The sequence below is a fragment of the Loxodonta africana genome, chromosome 4, assembly GCF_030014295.1.
Source record: "Loxodonta africana isolate mLoxAfr1 chromosome 4, mLoxAfr1.hap2, whole genome shotgun sequence".
In the NCBI taxonomy this organism is placed as follows: domain Eukaryota; kingdom Metazoa; phylum Chordata; class Mammalia; order Proboscidea; family Elephantidae; genus Loxodonta; species Loxodonta africana.
In genome coordinates this window covers 190,279,177-190,300,726 of record NC_087345.1, presented here as the reverse complement: position 1 = coordinate 190,300,726, position 21,550 = coordinate 190,279,177, and the positions used below count along the sequence as shown (strand labels likewise).

Genomic DNA, 21,550 nt, shown 5'->3' with positions numbered 1-21,550 from the left:
GCATGTAAATGAGCCCACTGAACTCAGGCAAAAAAAAAAAAAAAGATAATTTTTACCTCAGGGTGAAACTGACGCTGAGCTTCTCTCACATTCGCCTTTCAAAGGGATCCAGGAGCAAGGCCCCTGCGTTCTGGGTTTAGAAACAGTCAGTACCCCACCTGTCTCAGCGTGAGCCTTCTCAGCAGGAGGAAAAGTTGGAAAGGAGGTGACCACTGCTTCAGAAGCTCTACTTGAATTTATATGAATGGTCATGAATAACAAAGATACAGCATAATGAGGTATAAAGGGGAAGGTTTTGGAGTCAAGCAGACCTTGGTTCCAAGCCAGGTCACTTACTGTGCCCTTGGGCATACTTCTAATCTCTCTGAACATCAATGTCCTTAATTAGGAAATGGAGATAACTGTACCTCCCAATATTGAAATGAGGTTTGCTATGGGGATTAAATAAGAAATATGTAAAGTGCTTAGCACAAGTCAGGCCACATAATAAGCACTCAATAAAATTATTCTATCAATGGCATAATTATCACTAGTGCTGATCACCAAGTTGTTCTAGCTCTTCTCCCTCATGCATATGTTCAACTGCGTGTCGTAGTGGTTAAGTGCTATGGCTGCTATCAAAAAGGTCGGTAGTTTGAGTCTACCAGCTGCTCCTTGGAAACTCTATGGGGCAGTTCTACTCTGTCCTTTAGGGTCTCTATGAGTCAGAATCGATTTGTTGGCAGCGGGTTTGGTTTTTGGTTTTTCTGTTGCCACTTGGTTCAGTGGTAGAATTCTCCCCTTCCATCCAAGAGACCCGAGTTTAATTCGCAGCCAATGCACCCCCATGTGCAACCACCACCCATCCGTCAATGGAGGCTTGTGTTTTGCTATGCTGCTGAACAGGCTTCAGGGGAGTGTCTATACTACAACAGACTAGGAAGAAAGGTGTGGGGATCTACTTCTGAAAATTGGCCAGTAAAAACCCTATGGGTCACAATAGTCCGATCCATAACCAATTATGGTTATGATGCAGGACTGGCAGCGTTTCTTCTGTTTTGAACGGGGTTGCTATGAGTCAGGGCCAACTTGATGGCAGCTGGCAACAACAACTGCCCCTTGGAAGTTAGGTGTGCCTGTGATTTCCTCTGGCCAATCAAATGTGGGTGAAGTGTCTGCAACAGAACTTTAAGAGCCAGTGTGTGATTCACAACTGTTTGTCCCTCTGCCTTGGTGATGGCCAACATTTCAGATCATGGCTGCTCCCTAAGCCTGGGCCCTGGAGTGACCCCTAGCCAAGCAGAGATGGAGTGTAGCGTGAGCAAGAAGTCAATCTTCTTGTTTTGAGGTTTAAGTCAACTAGCTTATTATGACCATATTTTATCATTGATAGAAAGAGTTGAATAGACCTAGATTTTTTTCTTCTGAGGCAACCTCAATTACGCCCAGCTCCTAAGAATGATGTAAATCCTGTCCTGTTGACAAATGGTTTGTGAGAGCCCATTCTGTGTACATGTTTCTACTGACCTGGAATTGTCTTGGACAGAAGAATTGCTATAGCTGCAATTTCAGAACTCCTGCAAGATCACTGTCCCTAAATTATTGAGTGCTCCACACATTACCAAGAATAGGACTACATTACTGTTCTAACATGCTTAGCACTGCAAAATGTAAGTTTTCCTCCAGAGGCACGTCTGTCAATCATACCGAACTGCTTTTTGGTTTGGAGATGTGGAAAAACAAGTTACCAAGAGCTATTTTGACACAGGCAAAATCATTTCATTTTTGACTTAATCTCGAGCTGGATTCAGCAATCCCAAGGTGAGAGTCTCATCTTTTCTCACTCTCTACACATTCCTCAGTGTTATCATTTAGAGTTTAGCATGAGTTCAGTCTCCTGTAATAGGCCATTTCACTTAAAGTGTATATTAAACTAATATTGACCTTTCCAAAGTAAAATGAAATTCGGTATTTGTGCTCAAAGGACTGAAACAGCAATAGATGTGGAAAGTAGAGGATTAATCATCTTGGTTTTTTTCTTGCTGAGAAATTCTCTGTGGGAATTCACCATTTTATACACCCACCAGCCAGTGTAAGGCAGGTTCTGCCTACTCTACTGAAAAGAAGCCTGGATTCTTCAGCAAATACCTTTCATGTAATTTGCTCAAAGTTTAACTTATAGACCAGATGTGGATGTTTCATTTGGCAATGGGTGAAAAAGTCAAGAAAGTGAGCATTAGGCTTTGGATGGGAGAGTGTCTAGGTGTCAAGGTGGGGGAAGTTTAGGAATTGGAAGTGGTGGTGGGGTTGAGTAGGGGGAAGATTAGACTGCTGGAAGTACTGATCGTGGTGAGGCAGAGGAAGAGGAATCAGTGGGGAATGTAAGGGTTACAGCAGGGAAAGAAATTACTGGGTAGTACAAACAGTTAACGCATTGGGCTGCTCACTGAAAGGTTGGCAGTTTGAGCCCACTCACAGGGGCCATGGAAGAAAAGCCTGGCAATCGACCTGAGACTCAGCCATTAAAAATACTATGGAGTACATTTCTACTCTGACACACACGGATCACCATGAGCTGGAGTCGATTCAATATCAACTGGTTTATAGCAAGGAAGGGAGTGTCAGAGCAAAGGAGGAACACAACCACACCAATGAGGATACAAATTGGCACACATTCATACATACGTGTATACATAGTTGACAGAGACCAGTGTCCTCAATTAAACCCCTTCTTTGGTACATGTTATATAGACCTATGAAAGGAGCCCTGGTGATGCAATGGTTAAGCACTCAGCTGCTAACCGAAAGGTCTTTGGTTCAAATCCACCAGCAGGTCTGTGGGAGGAAAGACCCTGAGATCTGCTGCCATAAAGATTTCAGCCTAGGAAACCCCAAGGGGCAGGTCTACTCTATCCTATATGGCTGCGATGAGTTGGAATCGACTTGAGGGCATACAAAGACAACACCATGTAGACCTTTATGGAAAAATAAACCCCAACTCCTTTTTTCCCTTCTCCTACCCTGAACAAAAAGTCCTATATTTGTAATAAATTATTTCATATAGGTCTACACATAGGGTTAATATCTTTCATCAAGGAAGTGAAAATATGCTAAAGTGGGAAGTAAATAGAAGCATTTGTCATTGTTGGAAAAAAATCCAGATCCTTCCATTGTTAAAAAAATGAGACACGTGTGCTCATATTGTGTGAAGAGTAGTATACAACTATCTGAGAAGGTAAATGGATGTTCAGGAAGTCGCCTGGGCCAGCTCTTCTCTGACAATGCTGCAGTTATGGCGCCTGGTGTCCACTGTATTTCTCCTTGGAGGGCACAAGGCATGGCACTGCTTCTTTTTAACAGTATTTTCTGGATTACCAAAATCTTCTCAGCACAAGCATACCAGCTGTTATGCTACATACCTGTATCCACTCTCTGTAGGAATCTTCTCCAGGAGTCCACCCATTCTCAGGGTAGTTCAGGCGGGATCGTTCTGCAGACCAGTTGGTGCTATACTGGGAAGAAGCCGTGATCTGGTCAGAATGAATCTCTCCTGATTCCATGCCCAGAGCTTCCATACATTTAAAATCTGAAGGGCAAAAAAGAAAAAAAGGTCCAAAGAGATCAAAGCATAGGTGACATAAGGATAAAACACATTTTTCTTTTTTAAACTGGCAGATTAAAGAGTTCATTCTAATGTTAATTTAAAGAAGATGATGGCAAGGGACTTATAGGAACTTAGCACTAATACTTGCCTTTTCATGGCAATGGATTTTAAAAAGGAGATGATGAAGATTACCCCAGTGATTAGTTGCTTTACAAACTGGACCTAGGTCAGCAGAGACACTACTTGGGATTTATTAGGAAGTGATACAAATGCTGAGGTATTTTCGCAGTTGACTGTATACAGAGATGTCATGTGGATGCACACCGACTGTGTTGACATAGCATTTTAGTACTTAATTATTTCCTGCCATATCGTATACAAACTGAAAAAGAGCCTATGCACACTTAGAATTCATATCGGGTAGACACTACATCTTGACTCTCTGCCTTTGAGACTCCTTGCAGTCGGCACCAAGACCACCTCTCTGGCCTGGTCATCATTATGAACATCATTAGTTTATCATGTTAAAACACAAAAGTATCCACCAGGGGTAACGCGCAGTATCATATGGCTCCTAAGAGCACTGCACTTCTACAGCGTAAAATGATAATGCTCACAATGACGACCACCAATCAAAACATGTTTTCCATTACGCCCTGTGTGCTCAGCTTGATGATATTGGGAAATGAGCAATCAATTTTAAGAAAATGTTAATCCAAAGTAGCAAAAGCGAAAAAAAGCTTTAGAGATTAAATGGAAGGTTCTCAGCCATCCAGAAATGCTCAACAAACCAAAATGGCAAAAATGATGACTTTTCTGAATTTTTTTGTCACGACAGATAAGGTTTTATGGTGCTATACTTTTAAACTTAAGTTTGTTGTTTGCAAAATGAAAATTATAAGCACAAAAACACATACTAATTAAAAGAATAAATTAGCTACAAATTAGATCTTGAAATGTAATTGGCCTTTTTTTTTTTTTTTTTTTTTAATAAGATCTGGTAGAGAAGATACTAATATAACTTGAGAACAGGTCTGCCAAACACTCCCTTGTCCTTTACTTATTTTATTTTACAACCTGGGAGCTTGAACTGATGAAACATACAAACAACTTACTCTGTGTTCTCTGTTTTTTTCTTTAGGCCCTTAAAAGAACTGAAGACCACATACATTTTGGGAAAGAGTTGAATTAGTTGAGTATTTTAATAGAATCCAAAAATACATTACTTTTTTTTTTTTTTAATGTTAAGGAATAGCCGAAATTAAGATGTGTTTCTTTTACATGGACACCCACTTTCATTCATGTAAGAAAGAAAAACAAAGATGGCTTCCTCCAGGGTCTTCCACAAACCAAACCACCATGTGCTCATTGTACATTCTGACTGACTGCTATGTCAATGAGCTTTCTGCAGATTTGTCCTTTTCCTCTGGGATGAATGATTCTCAGCCTATTCCACATTCAGGGGAGCAAGGCAGGTGGTCTGGTCATAGTTCATTGTTTCTACTCTTTTGCCATTTCCCCTTTTTCTGCCATGATTTCAGAGGCTTACAATCTAACCTTCTCATCCACAATTTTGTTTAGAAAGCACACCAAATAGTTCTTCACACTGATATTCATAAAAACCATTTTAAAAGAGAAACAAAAATAGTTGGCATCCCAATTCACAATACACTTCTTTAGCGTTTCATGCAGCTGCAGGTGTGAGAGGAGAAATGATGGGGCATGTTTACCACAAGGCTTTGCAAGATGAATAAACACTGACCTTCAGAGACACTGCTCTGCAAGACACTATAGTTTGCTGAGAAGCCTTCTTTTGCTATCGCGCTGTCAGTATAAAAAACCATGGATAGGATGCCTGATGAAGAGCGGATTCGACCTGGTGTTTTCTGTCCACAGTAACGCCCGATGTGAGGGCCAACTGGAAAGAGAAAAACGCAGACGATGTCAAAATGTTTTTCTCCTAAAGCAGGTGAAAAAATAACATTCACAAACTGGGGTTCCGGCAGAACCCAGAGTGTTTTCTACCCCAAAGCAAGTGTTTTCTTCCCTAGTGAATCAGTTTGCACCGAGCATGTTGGACCAGGTGTGCAGAGGGGATTTCAGAGTACGCTCAGGTGGGCAAGGACAGCGGGACTGCATTCCCCAGTCAGCAGGAGGGTTTTCAGGGACAGAATCGAAACGCTCGGTTCAGTTGCAGAGAATGGGATCTGGCCATCAAGTGACACCTTGGCATTCACCTCTGTGGCCAACACCACCCACAGCTCATCATTGAAGGCCCCCAGCCATGCTGTGATCATCACCAGGACCTCCTGGACAGACCTGTCCTCAGTTCTGTCATAGCAGAATATCCTGGGGAAGGATAATGTCCCAAGAATAGAATAGTCCCAAGGGTCTGATCAAGTACTGGGTAACCCCAATTTCCTTCCTCCTCCCACCTTTTAGTCATGGACTCCTATTAAGATAAGCATCACGGATAACCATCAAGGGTAATGGATTATTCCCTACTCATACTGTACTTGGAGCCCTGGTGGTGCAGTAGTTAAGAGCTATGGCTGCTAACCAAAAGATCGGCAGTTCTGATCCACCAGCTGCTCTTTGGAAACCTTACGGGGCAACTCTGCTCTGTCCTGTAGGGTCACTAGGAGTTGGAATCGACTCAACAGCAGTGTATTTGGGGTTTTTGGTTTTCATGGTGTACTCTGAAGACTAATTAGTAATTGTACCAATTTAAAATTTCTAGAGACACAGATACAGATGCCAATAATTTACAAATCACAACTTTCAATAAAAAAGAAGTAAAAATGTATCTTTCTGACTTGTTCCCAGTTTTTTTTTTTTTTTTTTGAGGTTTCCTAAACCAAACCTAAGAGCTGGCTATGTTATGCTTGTGTCCAGTAGCCAAGAGATGGCCCAAAGCAGCCATTTGACTGTGCTCACCATGAAAAAAGTAATTCCCAAGGCAACAGACCATTTGGAACACTGACTAATTTGTGCTAAGGTCAAACTGTGATTTGGCTCCAACTAGCCCCATCTTTGTTGAGAAGTGCTTTTAGACAGACATTGGCAATTACTAATTGTAAATTGCCTTATGGACAGCGCAGAAGCCTCCAGGACTTGGAGAATCTTTCCATTTTCCTGTCTGGATCAGCAGTAAGACAAAAAAATAAGTCCTTTTTTCTCTGGGTTTTTTTCATTGCACATATGGTGAAAACATACCAGATGGTTTGGACTTAGAAGGACAATCTGGTGTGGACTGTTTTCCCCTCCAAGAAATCCATGGTTCTGTGCATTTCAACTAAGAGTTATTGCTTTGTTTAAGAAGCACAGTAGGTGGACCTTTCCCTGGAAGGATGGGCTTTCAACAGTGCCCCACTCTTCATGTTTGTTCCAAGGTCTGCATGTGTAGCTTGGATTCAGAAGGCGGCTGATAAGGCCTAGGAGAAGCTACAAGTGTAAATGAAAAAGTTAACCCCACAAGAACAGACCTGAGAACTGATCTCCCTGGAGTCCCATACATGAACTAAGTCCCTGGTAGGCAGTTCATCCTAAATCAAAACCAAAAAACAAACCCGTTGCCATCAAGTTAATTTGAACTCCTAATAGGCCCGTAGGACCGACTAGAACTGCCCCACAGGGTTTCCAAGGCTGTAATCTTTACGGAAGTAGATTGCCCCCATCTTTTTCCTGAGGATTAGCTGGTTGGTTCAAACCATTAATCTTTCAGTTAGCAGCTGAGTGTTTAACCACTGCACCACCAGGGCTCCTTAGCTCATCTTAGCCCCCAATTTTTAGAGTGTGCAGATCCTGGGCTTAGATTTTCAGTTCTTGGCCAACCTTCTTTAAAAACAAAAAACCCTGATTTATCTAGTAACTTCTCAAGGCATCCAAATTAACTGATTTGACTGAATTCAAATTTTTTTCTCTCTACTGCAATCCCCTTGTTTTCCAGCAATCCTCACTCTCCATGTGTAGACTCTGCTTTATCATAAAGGAAGCCAGGAGAATGACCCAGTAAGAGGAACTGATAGAGACAGTCTGTAGGGTATCACCTTGTAATGGTAAACAGCTGTGCATTCTGGGAAGGGGATTTTGTTATATTGGGCTTCCTTGTTGGCAGGAGAACGCATCTCAGAAGACGAAACTCTTGCCGTTTCTGCTTTTTTTTTTTCTCGTCAGTTTTAATCTTAGCCTCATATTCTTCTGCAACAAGTACTAGTTCTTCGCCAGCTTTTCTTCATTCTGAACGTAGCCCTACTGCCAATTCAACACTTTTTTTCTTTCCTACAGAGCTCAAAGTTGCCCATAACATATGCATGAAAATATCTTGCTAGTGCCATAAACTCAAGTCTTTCCTTTCCTCAAAAAGAATTTTATAGCTCGTCTGAGATTTTATTTTATTTTTGGTCTGCGGTTTTAAATGTGAGGTTTAGAGTCCATTCATACGTCCTCATTTTCCCTCCATTTAAATGCCATTATTCTGGTTTCATGATCTTTCTTTTTCTTTAGTTTGTGCGCAAACTTTTACGACCCTAATCTTCGAGGTCATCTCTGATCCCCAAAGCCACTGACCTTACCGAGAATATAAGCAAGGAAGGGTAGCTGTGATCACCCTGGTAAAGCTCTGGCTGCTGGTCCTCCCCCTTCACTATCACCCAAGTCTTTGGGGGAGGGTAGGAGAGGGAGTCTCTTTGAAAGAGCAAACAGAAGAGAACTTGTCTAATGCAGACTCATAATTTTGAGTGTCTCCATGACTCACTGGTTGATAATGTTTAAGACATGCTGGGTAAATCTGCCTTCTGTCTTTTAGAACATTGCCCCCGGACAGCAGTGTGCAACTCTCTTCAGGAGCCCTCAAGACATGAGAGTGAAAGGCTTTTGCGACTATAATACAAAGAAGTATTGAATTTTCCTGAACAACAGCGAGACCTTCGGCTAGCTAATGCAATATTGATCTGAGCAAGAGTGGACGAAGTACTCTTATCCTTTTTGCGTGTGCTCATTTGTGTATTTACATGAACGCGGCTATTGGATTTCCTATTTCCGTTATTGTGGACCCAAAGGCCCAGGAGAGGAATGAAAAATGACACAGAGATAGAAGTATAATTCAAGTGTATTGAAAACTTTAAGCAAACAAAATGTACCAAGTTATCACTTGGGAGCGAGTAGGGCTATATTGACTCTGTCTTCTCAGGTGTGGAGGTAACACAGAATTTGTGCTGTTTAAAAAACACCTGCAAGTGGACATGGTGTTACCACATTCTTTGTATTTTCCTCAGTCTCTCTAGTAATTACAGTCCTACCTTATCAGCACAAAATTTTACCTTCTGTCACTTTTAATGTGGAAAAAAAAAGCAACAATCTACTATAAAAAGGTGCTTTTAAAATGAGGTCTTTTGACTAAATAAACAAGTGAATCATTTCAAAGATCAAGATAAATCATGTATACGTTTTAAAAATTAATAATCGTTTTGGTGGAGAATATTTGGAGGACTAAATATAAACTTGGCAACTTTTCCTCAGGAAATTTTTTTTTTTTTGCTTATTTCTACCTATCCCTGTGGTTTTAAAAGTTTTATTTTAATATAAATGTAAATAAAGAAGACAAACAGAGCTCAATCTAGCTTTTATGAAACTCCTTCCTAAAAGTGTTTGCAATATTTGGAATGTAGATAAGACTGTAGTTCAAGCCCCATCCCCGGCCTAAACAGAGGCTGCTGTCATCAGCCCCCACGTGGTGGGAGCTAAGCATTCATGTTTGGCTCCACAGCTCAGCTCCAGCACTGTGGTGTCGACCGGGGCAGCAGAGCTTAGCTCGTGGCTCTCAAACCACACGTAAACTTCCACAAAAATGACTTCAGAGTTGCTACTTGAGAACACATAGATCTTCAAAGAAAGTAATGGATGGAGATGTGTGATTCACAATGCACATGCCATGTATTTTGAGTTTTGGAGTAAACTGCTTTTCTTCAAATCAATCTGAATCAATGGGTAGCTTTCAATTACTTAGTCATTTAATTCAATGTTTATGATAAAATGCAACATAGAATCACTCGATGCTTAAACCTTCTGGTTGTTGTTTTTGGAAATGATATCCAAGACTAAAAGCAATTTCTCTGGCAGGGGAGCTGAAGGCGTTGAACTACTATGGCAAAAATGTTCCCACTGCCACTGACAAAAAACCAGGGGAATGCAGTCTTTCATTTCTCCTAAAAAAGAAAGAGCTATTTAGCTGGAGTAGGCTGGACCAGGCCACGTAAATATTCACAAATACATAAACGTATTTTTCGTATTCCAAAGCCAGCTTTCTCTGGGAATATGTCAAACACACCATAGTTCAAAACATGGGTGAATTGTAAGGCTGATAACTCTTATTGTTAATTGTTCCTCTTTTCAACTCAGTGATTTTCTAGAACCAGAAAATTACTACTTTGAAAAACCCTTGACACTAATAACAATGCACTGCTTTCTGAAAGTATTCTAAATAAGTTGGTTCATTGGACCTCCTTTTCAGATGTCATTTTAAATGAAAGTTCTAGATGAGAAGGCTGAGAATTTGGGTTGTGAACAAACAAACCCATTATTAAATGTTTCAACTATTGTTACAATATTATTATAATACTGTTTTCCTAATTGTGGGATTGAACACTGAGAAGCCAATCAGCATTCTGTTTGGGTAAATCTTATTACTTAATGAAGGAGTTTCCGTAAGACCATCATAACCCTATTTACATGGTAAAAGAGCAAAGAAGAAGCTAAACTAACACTCGCTCATTTTCTCTAACGAGAAGATAAGCTTTCTCAAAACCCACATTTTCTCCCGTGATATTCACTGTGGAGGGACATTCCTAAATTGAATTACACTGATAATTTAATGTCAATTCAAAGACTAAGGCAATCTCTTTCAGGTTGTGCTTGCTATTCATTTGCAATTTATTTACGTATTCTTTGCTCTGACTTGACAATACTATGTGGCTCTATTTTATAGATGGCGATATATCTCTAACTGTATGACTCGTCAGAGCCTTCAAGCTGCCCCTACTGATCTGTGTAGCATGTGCTCTCTAGAGAAATCTTAATACTAAACCAGACTAAACACAAGAGAAGCAACGCAGCTGCAACAAATTATTTGATATTATCTCTCTCTGTTCAGAGTCTGGGTGTGTATTTTCGCCATTCACCTGCTAATTCATGAGGATTGAATGGAAACCTTTCATTTAGAGGTCCATACAGCTATCTCCTCCACCTCCTTCAAATCTTTGCTCAAATGTCACTTTCTTAATAAGGTGTACTTTGAGCAAGCCATTTAAAATTGCAGTCCATACATCTGCCTCTCCTAACCCCTTATCCTTCTCATCCCTTTGCCCTACTTTAGTTTCTTTCCTTCCTTCCTTCTTTCCTCCTCCCTCCTTCTCTTCTTTCTTTTTGCTTATAAGGTTTTTCAAGGGGTCACCATGAGTTGAAATGGACTCCATGACAACTAACAACAGCAATGTTCTGTATACATAATTCACTTATGTATAATGTGCGTTGCTTATTGTCTGATCCCTCCTGGCAGAGTATATACTACACACGGGCAGCCCCCTCAGATCGTTGTCTTTGCCAAGTGCCCACAACAGTGCCTGGTACATGATAGGCACTCAATCATATTTTTTCAATGTATAAGTGAATTTAGATGATAGGATCAATGAGTATAAATCATATATTGAGGTGACAGAAATTTCTGAAGATAAAAATTCCCTAGAGGGCAGACAGAAGATCTGCCTAAATTAGAACTGCTCACACGTTCTCATTCCTTTTCTAAATGTCTCATTTTTTTTTTTTTTGTAGCATAATGGATGCATATTTCACCCTTAAAATTTTATCGGGTACTTAACCTCTCTGGCCCTTAGTCTCTGCATTTGTAAAAATGAGGAAATTGGTTTAACTGATCTCAAAGATCTCAATCTCTGACAGTCTATGATTTAATGACAGTAGGCAGATGACAGTGAAGAAAGGCCTGCCAATCTACTTCTGAAAATCAGCCAATGAAAACCCTGTGGAGCAAAATGGTCCATCTGCAGGTGATCCTGGGGATGGTGTGATACCCGGCAGCATTTTGTTCCATCGTGCCTGGAGTGGGGGCTGACTCAACGGCAGCTAATAACAGTAACAACAATAAGCAGGTCAGTGAAATTAGCACACTATTTAGCCAGGAAAGCTATGTTTTGGTCTCAATTCTATCACCGAAGTAGCTAGGAGACCTTGCATAATCTTGAATGATCTCAGCTTTCTTATAAAATGAAGGAACTGGACTAGAGAATCTCAGAGGTCCTTTTGACCTCAGATATTTCATCGCTGCTCTGTAGAAAAAGCATTGCTGCTTTGCTTTGCCTTCTCCCTCCCCTTTGCAACCACTCTTTTCAAAACGTTGTACGTATCATGACATTGGTAGATGAATCCTGGTGCCCCTCTCCCAGAACTTTCTCTTTTCGGGATGCTTCCTATAGCCCTTACCTTCGGGAAATCCGTCCCAGATTTCTAGCCGGTCGTAGCGACAGAATATCCCCCCTGGAGGATTGGAGTCAGGCTCCAGGTCAAAGCTTTCAAATTCCAGGAGAATCTCTGACATCTTTGGCGCAAAGATAATATAAGTGCATTCCAGGCTGTTGGGATATTTTTCGGGGAACCCGGGGGACTTTATGACTCCACTAGGCGTTGTGTAGTTCTGGGAACACTCAGGACCTACAGGTGAAAGAGAATAAGGAGTAAAGTGACAATCCCACTCATAGGACTTCACCAAGAAAGAACCTGGGCAAAGACAACTTTCTAATAAAAGCCCACCATTTTAGTCATTCATTACTCAGCTTTTTCCTATTAGTGATAAGTATGGAAATTCAGCTTGAGATTTATCGTGTTAACTCTCGTTTTCCATTTGTGTGGAGCAATTTAAAAACTTCTGCTATTGCAGGAAAAAAAAATGACAAATGTAAAATCGTGGGAACAATGAATGAGTAAGCTGCAGAAATCTCAACAGAGCCCTAGAGAAATAATTATAGCCCCTTCAAGCTTAAATCTTTAAATCTTAGAGCTGACAGCCCTTTATTGGGAAAATAGAACATTTGCAAAAGCAAGAGAGTGAATTCAGTGGAGGGAGTTTGGGTTTCAGATTCCTACACCAGTGACTCAGTAACTCTGCCAGATGTGACCTATGCCTCTTTGACAAACTAAATGTGAAAGGTAATTCGTACATGGACCTGGGGTGAGTGACTCATTCCAAGTGGTGTTGACACAGGTGTGCTGGTAAAGTGTGGCTGTTAGTGAGGGCACAATAAACTGTGATTACAGGCCATGTTGCTAGAAGTCACCTAATATTATCGTTGACATCCTAACCTTCCCCAAAGTATCAGATACTACACTGTATGCCGTTCTAAATTGTTTATTATGCAAACATTGGCAACAAGGGCAATATGTGTGTGTGTATTTGTAATGTGTAATTTTAATGACTGTTCAGTGTTATGAGACTTTTTAAATTATGGTGACTTTTAATTTAAAATTGGTCAAGGGCATACGCATAGAATGCAAGTTGACCTTCTGACTGTATGAATGACCACAATTTCAATTGATGACATCCAGTGCTAAACGGGGAATTCACTACATGACTGATAACATCAATCTATCTGGACGTAAGTGTTGCCAACTCCCCTCCACTGCCACCACCACCATTGCTGCCAGGATTCTCAGGTAACTAAATTCAAGGATCTGTGTGAATCAGGGATGACTTGACCCTTTTGAGTCTCTGGATCAATCTTGGGGATGTTCAATTAGATAGTGCTTTTCCTCAGTCATTAAACTGTAGTTTTGCCCGTTTTTTGTGACTCTTTCTTGTCTCACTGCCATGTGCAAGCAGAACGGCACTCTACAATGCCATACATGGATTCAACCCTAAAGAAGGTAGCTGGGTGAGATTTTTCTTAACTAAATGTTCTCCAAAAGTGCCAAGCAACTAGATCCAACTTATTAGGCATCAAAACAGATTAAATTTAACCCGCCAGGTCTCTATTTTTAGTGGCTCAGGTCAGGAAGCGGAATCTCCACTTTAGTGTATCTGACAGCCAATTGAGAAAGCAAATCAATTGTTTTCTCCCTGTGGGCATATTAGATAGCCATGGCATTGGAGACTCAAAGAATACTTACTAGATGGGCCAATGAGCCTGGTTCACAGAAGTCTGATTTGCTTAAAACTACTACCAAAACCTTTTTGGACAGGCTCACCCTTCACCATAACTGCCTCAAATACTTATCTATTTAATTCTGGTTAAAAAAAAATATATATATATATATAACCCCCCAAAAAACCACTGCCTTCAAGTGTTGCGATTTGCCATGTCAATTTCAGTTAAAGAGATTCTGGAATGTGCTGTATAGTGTATAATCTGTTTCTAAATTACTCCAGTGGCTTCTGACAGGGCAGTTGCTGTGCCAATTTAAGCCATCAGGTCCAAAGAAAATATATGTACTGAGAACTTTTTAGAATTTTATTTACAAAATGTGGGAATAGTGACACTGGAGACTCTCAACCTCTTCCTTGGGGGGTAAATGGGGTGGAGAGAATGCTTGGGCAGGTCCTTGTAAGGCGAAGCAAACAACAGAGTTTAATGCAGGTAATAATAATGTTGCCATCTCTTAAAAAGATAAATCTAGGTGAGAATAAGACTTAGTAAGAGAGTTAGGAAGAATCTTGATCAACAGTGAGAAAATGCAGAACAGAATTTCAGTTTCTCTTGGACTCCAGACTTTCTGGAGCCATGGAGGCTGAATGAAACCCTGAAAATACTGCCCTGAGATAACCTTCAAATCTTAAACCAAAAACATGCCCTGAAGTCTGCTAAAACCAAACGATAGTTTAGCTTACTAGTAAAAACTGTCTGCTTTGAGAATTATGTTCTTTTAAGAACTATCTGTATGGGATCAAATTGACAATAGCAACTTGAAAGATTAGACTGGAACCTTAGGGGGCAGTGAGTTTATGTTAATGGAGGAGGAATAACTCAGAAAAGGAGAGTGAGAATGGTTGCACAACTCCAAGAATGTAATCAATGTTTGAATTGTACATGTAGAAACTGTTGAGCTGGTGTATGTTTTGCTGTGTATATTTCTATATTCTCAGCAACAACAAAAATAAAAATAGTAAAAAAAAAGAATAAGAGGAATTAAGAGCATAATTTCAAACAACGAATTTCAAGGCTTTCACTGTGCCCTTGTCATGACAAAAACTTATAGAAGCTAGATCAGATTTTCTAACATATTTTGATCTTGGGGAAGATCTATAAGGTAATGGAAAGAACTGGATTGAGCATCAGGAGATCTGAGCTCTAGCCCCACCTTTGCCTCTAACCCCCTGTGTAACCTGGGGCTGGCAGGGTGGGGGGGGCTCCTAGACTTTCTGATTGTCAGGTTCTGTGCATAACGAGTGGGGTTGGGCTTTAGAAATTGGAAAAAAAAAAATCCTTCTAAGTTAAAGATTCTGTAATTCCCTACTTTATCCATCATTTAACAGCATTTGTTTTAATATTTTCTTATTCATTGCTGTGTAAGTTTGCCACAACTGAACTAGAACCTCTCTGCAAAAGGACAATGGTGGGAATAGGTTAAAGAATACTGGTATAGACCCACACTGATAAACAGGAGTGAAGCAATTGTGGTATCAGCCCCCTGTGTCTAGGAGTGAATGAGCTGCTGGTGTGAGTAGGGCACACACAAGCATTGGGAGCCAGTGAACACCATGCTCCTGAAATTATTTATAAGATTGAGAGTAGCCTGCATAGCTATAATAATGCCACATTTACAAAACCAACGCCAGCATCATGCTTAATAGTCTGAAAACATTCACCTTTAGAACAGAAACAAGGATGCCCTTTATCACCGCTGCTATTTAATATTGTGCTGGAAGTCCTAGCTAGAGCAATAAAGCAAGAAAAAGAAATAAAGGGCATCCAAATTGGTTATGAAGAAGTTAAACTGTCCGTATCTGAAGATGATATGATAGTATACATAGAAAACTCAAAAGACTTCATGAGAAAAACTACTGGAAATAATAGATTCAGCAGAGTAGCAGGGTACAAGATAAACATACAAAAATCAGTTGGATTCCAATACACCAATAAAGAGAACAATGAAAAGGAAATCAGGAAAATAATACTGTTTATAACAGCCCATTAAAAAAAAAAACAACTTAGGAATAAATCTAACCAGGGATGTAAAACACCTATACAAAGGAAACTAGAAAGCACTATTGCAAGAAACCAAAAGAGATCTACATAAATAGAAAAATGTACCATGCTCATGGATAGGTAGACTCAACATTGTGAAAACGACAATTCTACCCAAAGCAAGTTACAAATACAATGCAATCCCTATCCAAATACCAACAACATTCTTTAAAGACATGGAAAAACTAATCATTAACTTTATATGGAAAGGGAAGAAGCCCTGGATAAGTAAAACACTACTGAAGAAGAAGAATTAAGTAGGAGGACTCGCACTACCTGACCTCAGGACCTACTATACAGCAATAGTAGTTAAAACAGTCTGGTACTGGTACATTGACTAATGAAACAGAGTTGAGAACCCAGATGTAAATCCATCCACCTACAGTCACCTGATCTTTGACAAGGGTCCAAAGTCCATCAAATGGGGAAAAGACAGTCTTTTTAACAAATGGTGCTGCCAAAATGGGATGTCCATCTGCAAAAAAAAAGTAACAGGATCTATACCTCACACCATATACAAAAAACGAATTCAAAATGGATCAAAGACCTAAATGTAAAGCCAAAAACTATAAAGTTCATAGAAGAAAAAATAGGATCAATGCTAGAGGCCCTAATACATGGCATTAACAGGATACAAACCATAATCAACAACACACAAACTCCAGAAGATAAGCTAGATAACTGGGATCATCTAAAAACTTACGCTCATCAAAAGACTTCACCAAAAGAGTATAAAGAGAACCTACAGACTAGGAAAAAATGTTTGGCTATTACAAATCTGACAAAGGTCTAATTTCTAAAGTCTACAAGAAAATCCAACACCTCTACAACAAAGAGACGATCCAACTAAAAACAGGCAAAGGAACAGACACTTTACCAAAGACATTCAAGTGGCCAACAGATCCATGAGGAAAGATTCATGATCACTAGCCATTAGAGAAATACAAATCAAAACCATGAGATACTACCTCACCCCTGCAGTACTAGCATGAATAGGAACAAAAAAAACAGGAAATAACAAATGTTGGAGAGGCTGCAGGGAGATTGGAACTCTGTGCACTGCTGGTGGGAACGCAAAATAATACAACAATTTCGGAAAACAATATGGTACTTTCTTAAAAAGCTAGAAATAGAAATACCAGACTATCCAGCAATCTCCCTCCTAGGAATATATCCTAGAGAAATAAGAGTTGTCACACAAATAGACATATGCACACCCGTGTTCATTGCAGCATTATTCACAATAGCAAAAAGATGGAAACAACCTAGATGCCCATCAACAGATGAATGGATAAACAAACTATGGTACATACACACAATGGAGTATTACACAACGATAAAGGGCAATGATGAATCCGTGAAATATCTCGTACCATGGATGAACCTGGAGGGCATTCGACTGAGTGAAATAAGTTAATCACAAAAGGACAAATATTGTATGAGACCATTACTGCAAAAACTCATGAAAATGTTTACACACAGAAAGAAACAATTTTTGATTGTTACGAGGGAGTGGAAGGGTGGGGATGGAAAAACACTAAATAGACAATAGATAGGTGGTAACTTGGGTGAAGGGTAAGACAGTGCATAATACTGGGGAAGCCAGCACAACCTGTACAAGGCAAGGTAGTGGTAGCTCCATGGACACATCCAAACTCCCTGAGGGACAGAATTGTTAGGCTGAGGCTTTGGGGGAAACCCTGGTGGTGTAGTGGTTAAGTGGTATGGCTGCTAACCAAAGCGGGGGAAGTTCAAATATTCCAGGCGCTCCTTGGGAACTCTATGGGGCAGTTCTATTCTGTCCTATAGGGTCACTATGAGTCAGAATCGACTCGACGGCACTGGAATAGATGGATAGTATGTGCAGTGAGAGAAATGAAACAACAAAATATGTGTTCTTTGGATCCTTCAGGTCGTGCCAATCTAGTTGGAAAATGAAACACAGACACGTGAGGAAATTTGAAAATATTAAGGAGGAATATATTAGTAAGTGGGAAATATGTGTGTGTATGTATACAGTACATATGTGTATATATATGTTTATGTGTGTATACATACGCATGTGTATACACGTGTGCATGTGTGTATGCATATGATTAATCAGAAAGATCTTTCTGAAAAGAATACATTTAGAGCCAGATTTCTAAGGAGGCAGGGGACATAAACTGGAAGAGAGCAATGGCTATGAATTTTTTAATTTAATTTTTTTTATTATTGTACTTAAGATGAAGGTTTACAGAACTAGCTTCTCATTAAACAGTACACATATTGTTTTATGACATTGGTTACCAACCCCGTGACATGTCAACGCTCTCCCTCTCGACCCTGGGTTCCCTATTACCAGCTCTCCTGTTCCCTCCTGCCTTCTAGTCCTTGGCCCTGGGCTGGTGTGCCCCTTTAGTCTCGTTTTGTTTTATGGACCTGTCTAATCTTTGGCTGAAGGGTGACACTCAGGAGTGACTTCATTACTGAACTAAAGGGTATCCAGGGGCCATACTCTCAGGGTTTCTCCAGTCTCTGTCAGGCCAGTAAGTCTGGTCTTTTTTTGTGAGTTAGGAATTTGTTCTACATTTTTCTCCAGTTCTGCCTGGGACCTTCTATTGTGATCTCTGTCAGAGCTGTCAGTGGTAGTAGCCAGACACCATCTAGTTGTAGTGGACTCAGTCTGGTGGAGGCCGTGGTAGATGTGGTCCGTTAGTCCTTTGGACTTATCTTCCCTTTGTGTCTTTAGTTTTCTTCATTCTCCCTTGCACTTGGCAGGGTAAGACCAGTGGAGTATCTTAGATGGCCGCTTTCAGGCTTTTAAGACCCCAAATGTTACTCACCAAAGTAGACTGTAGAACATTTTCTTTATAAACTACATTATACCAATTGAGCCAGATGTTCCCCAGAGACCATGGTCCCCACAGCCCTCAGCTCAGCAATTTGGTCCCTCAGGGAGTTTGGTTGTGTCTATGGAGCTTATATGACCTTGCCTTGGAGAACTTGTGCTGGCTTCCCCAGGCAATGGCAATGAATTTTGAAGGCATCACCTTTATCCATAATAATTGTAATAGATATTATTTATTGACACATCTTCAGTGACAGGCTCCGGTCAAAGGGTTTCCATGGTTTCATTTCAACTGATCTTCACAAACACCTGTGCTAGGTATTACTATCCATTTTTCAGATGAGAAAACCAAGATTCTGAACATTCACACACATAGCCAGGGGCAAAATTAGGATTCAAATCCAGGTCTGCTGGATTTTACAACTTGTGTTTCTAATCACCACACTCTCCAAAGCAGGAAAGCCAAATTGTGTTTTTGTAGGAGCTGAAGTTGGAGAAGTACAGGCAGCAGGTAATGTCAAGTCTTGAGTGGGACATTGAGGCTTGACACAATGGTCAATGGGGAACTTCTGTGGGTGTTTTGAGGACAGTGGCTCATGGCTGTTTGAAAAGCTGTGTGTAGGACAAAGTAAATAGGGAGAACCACAACTGGAGGCCCATATGGTTAATGGCAGTTGTAATGGATTGACTTGTGTCCCCCCAAAATATGTGTCAGCTTGGTTAAACCATGTGTGGCTGTTTAACCAAGCTGTGGTATTTCTGTTGCGGCAGCATTAGATGACTAAGAGAGCAGCAGATGTAGAAAGGAAGCCATGACTCTTTGAGACCTTTCAATGAACATTCAAAAGAAGAAGAAGCCATATTGGATATAGGGAGTCAAGTAGAAGAACAACAAAATAAGCTTTTAAGTCTTAAGGATGGTATTGGGGACCAGGACAGAGACTCTGGTACTTTTTAGACTAACAGAAATGTAAGAGCTGAGTTCATTTGGAAGGAACATGGAGAATTCTCACTGGCTTAGCAACAGATCTCTTTTCTCTTTCAACCCTTTTCAGATCTTTGGAAACACTGAAAATGAAAGGCTATTCTTGGTTTCTTTTCTGACAGCTTTTTTCTTTGATAGTGCCATATGCAGGTAAGCAAAAGAATGTAGATGTACACTTACATACGTACATGTATATTATTTATATAACAAGTCAGTCAGCTTTCAACACAAGAAAACATGTACATATGTTATCATCTATACATAGTGATGTCATATGTATACTGGTCTTTATACTAAACGTGTTCCAAGTATGTGTTTTAGATACATTTTTGAAGAAAGTTCTCTCCATTTATTCATATTTATAATCATATGGGTAGGGCCAAATTTAAAGAAGTTGTACCAGTGTTCCCAGAAACTCCTTATGGCTTTTCTTTTTGTTATTCAGATATTGCTGACCCAGGGAGGTTAGGCTTTTGTAATTGGCACGGCTAGATTTTTTTCTACTTTAAAAAAAAAAAGCCTTTTCTCCTATATTCAAGGACCATACATTCAAATCTTGATCCTCTGTCCCTGGATCAGTGGCCCACACATTAATGTCATCTTAAAAATGTAAATAATTGAAAGGCTGAATTTAACACATGAAAGGATTTTACTGGCTGTTGCTGGAAACGGTGACATCCAGATAAAGCTACATCATTTATTTATTGGTTGATTTTTTTTTTTTTATGTGTATTTAATCCCTCAAAGCCGGGAAGCTATGACTCATTAGATTCTAGCCCATCCCGATATATACCACAAGGACATTGTAACAGAAGATTACAAAGTGACTGTATTGAAAGGGGTGGCTGATTTTTTATTCCTAATGGGAGTGTCATTTAAAGCATTATTATCTCTTTTCCTCCAAAAGGCTTTATCCCCCATCCAGCCCCTCTTAATAGAAAGCCTCTTCTTCCCTTAATAGTTTTAGAAACTCTAAAACTGGGAGGCTTCTTGGCTTTCCCTCGGAACTTCCAGTCTTGAATGTTGTAATAAAATAAAGGGAAGAGGGTGTGCATAGCTTTAAGGTAAGAAGGGGAACTGATGCATTTTTAAGAAGAGAAATCATTTCAAGAATATTGAAAACTAATTTTTGAGAAGAAAGATAAAAATAACTGCTTTAAAAATAATTTTATCAAGTACATTCTTTATACAACACTGGTCAACACATCAAATTGATACAATTTGATTCTTGAAATATGTTTTCCAATTTTAAACACACGTCTATACAATGGGTAACTGTTTCAAAGTGTTTTCCAACATGTTTGTAATGGAAATATATATATATATATATATATTTGTGAGAAGATAAAATCATTACTCTCAGTCTTTCTTTTCACTTTGTCTTTCATAAAATCAAACAGTGTCAATGAACATTTAGTCATACTTGGTCTATTATAAGTTATTTACTTACCTCTCTTGAAAATTTCATAACGTATGGAAAATCCTGCGCCATGGGTCTCATAGTCAGAGACAAATCTGATAAAAAGAAACGGCCCCAACGACACTACAGGAGAAGGAGCTATCTTTCCACAGAACTTTCCCCATAAGCGTCCATTTGGGTTGTCTCCATCAATGACTTCCACGTAGTCATACCTAGTGTATAAACACAGTAAGAAAGCATTAGCTTGCTGAGAAATGCCCACATAATTTCCATAATTTAGAAACCAGCATTATCCAGCATAGTCTGTCAAGGAAAAAAAAAAAAAGTGCAATCTGCATTCACCCCTGCATTAAGTAGAGGAAAGAAAAATGTAGCAAAATGAAATAATTAAAATGGACTACATCATGTCTGTATACATCATCTGGCAACACAGAACTACTAAGAATAATGATGTCCATTATACTTGCAGACAATGTCAGTTAAA

General features: G+C 39.8%; 1 protein-coding gene across 14 annotated transcripts in view; it reads right to left on the bottom strand.

Annotated features, from left to right (window-relative positions):
- Window positions 1-21,550, bottom strand: part of NRP1 (neuropilin 1) — a 188,466-nt gene that overhangs the window by 93,488 nt on the left and 73,428 nt on the right. For all 14 annotated transcript variants that reach the window (XM_064285103.1, XM_023539786.2, XM_023539787.2 and 11 more), the window contains 4 exons: window positions 21,097-21,278; window positions 12,077-12,304; window positions 5,346-5,501; window positions 3,399-3,565 (listed from right to left, as the gene is read on the bottom strand). In XM_064285103.1, coding sequence (XP_064141173.1) covers window positions 3,399-3,565; window positions 5,346-5,501; window positions 12,077-12,304; window positions 21,097-21,278 — 733 coding nt within the window. The remainder of the gene's footprint in view (window positions 1-3,398; window positions 3,566-5,345; window positions 5,502-12,076; window positions 12,305-21,096; window positions 21,279-21,550) is intronic.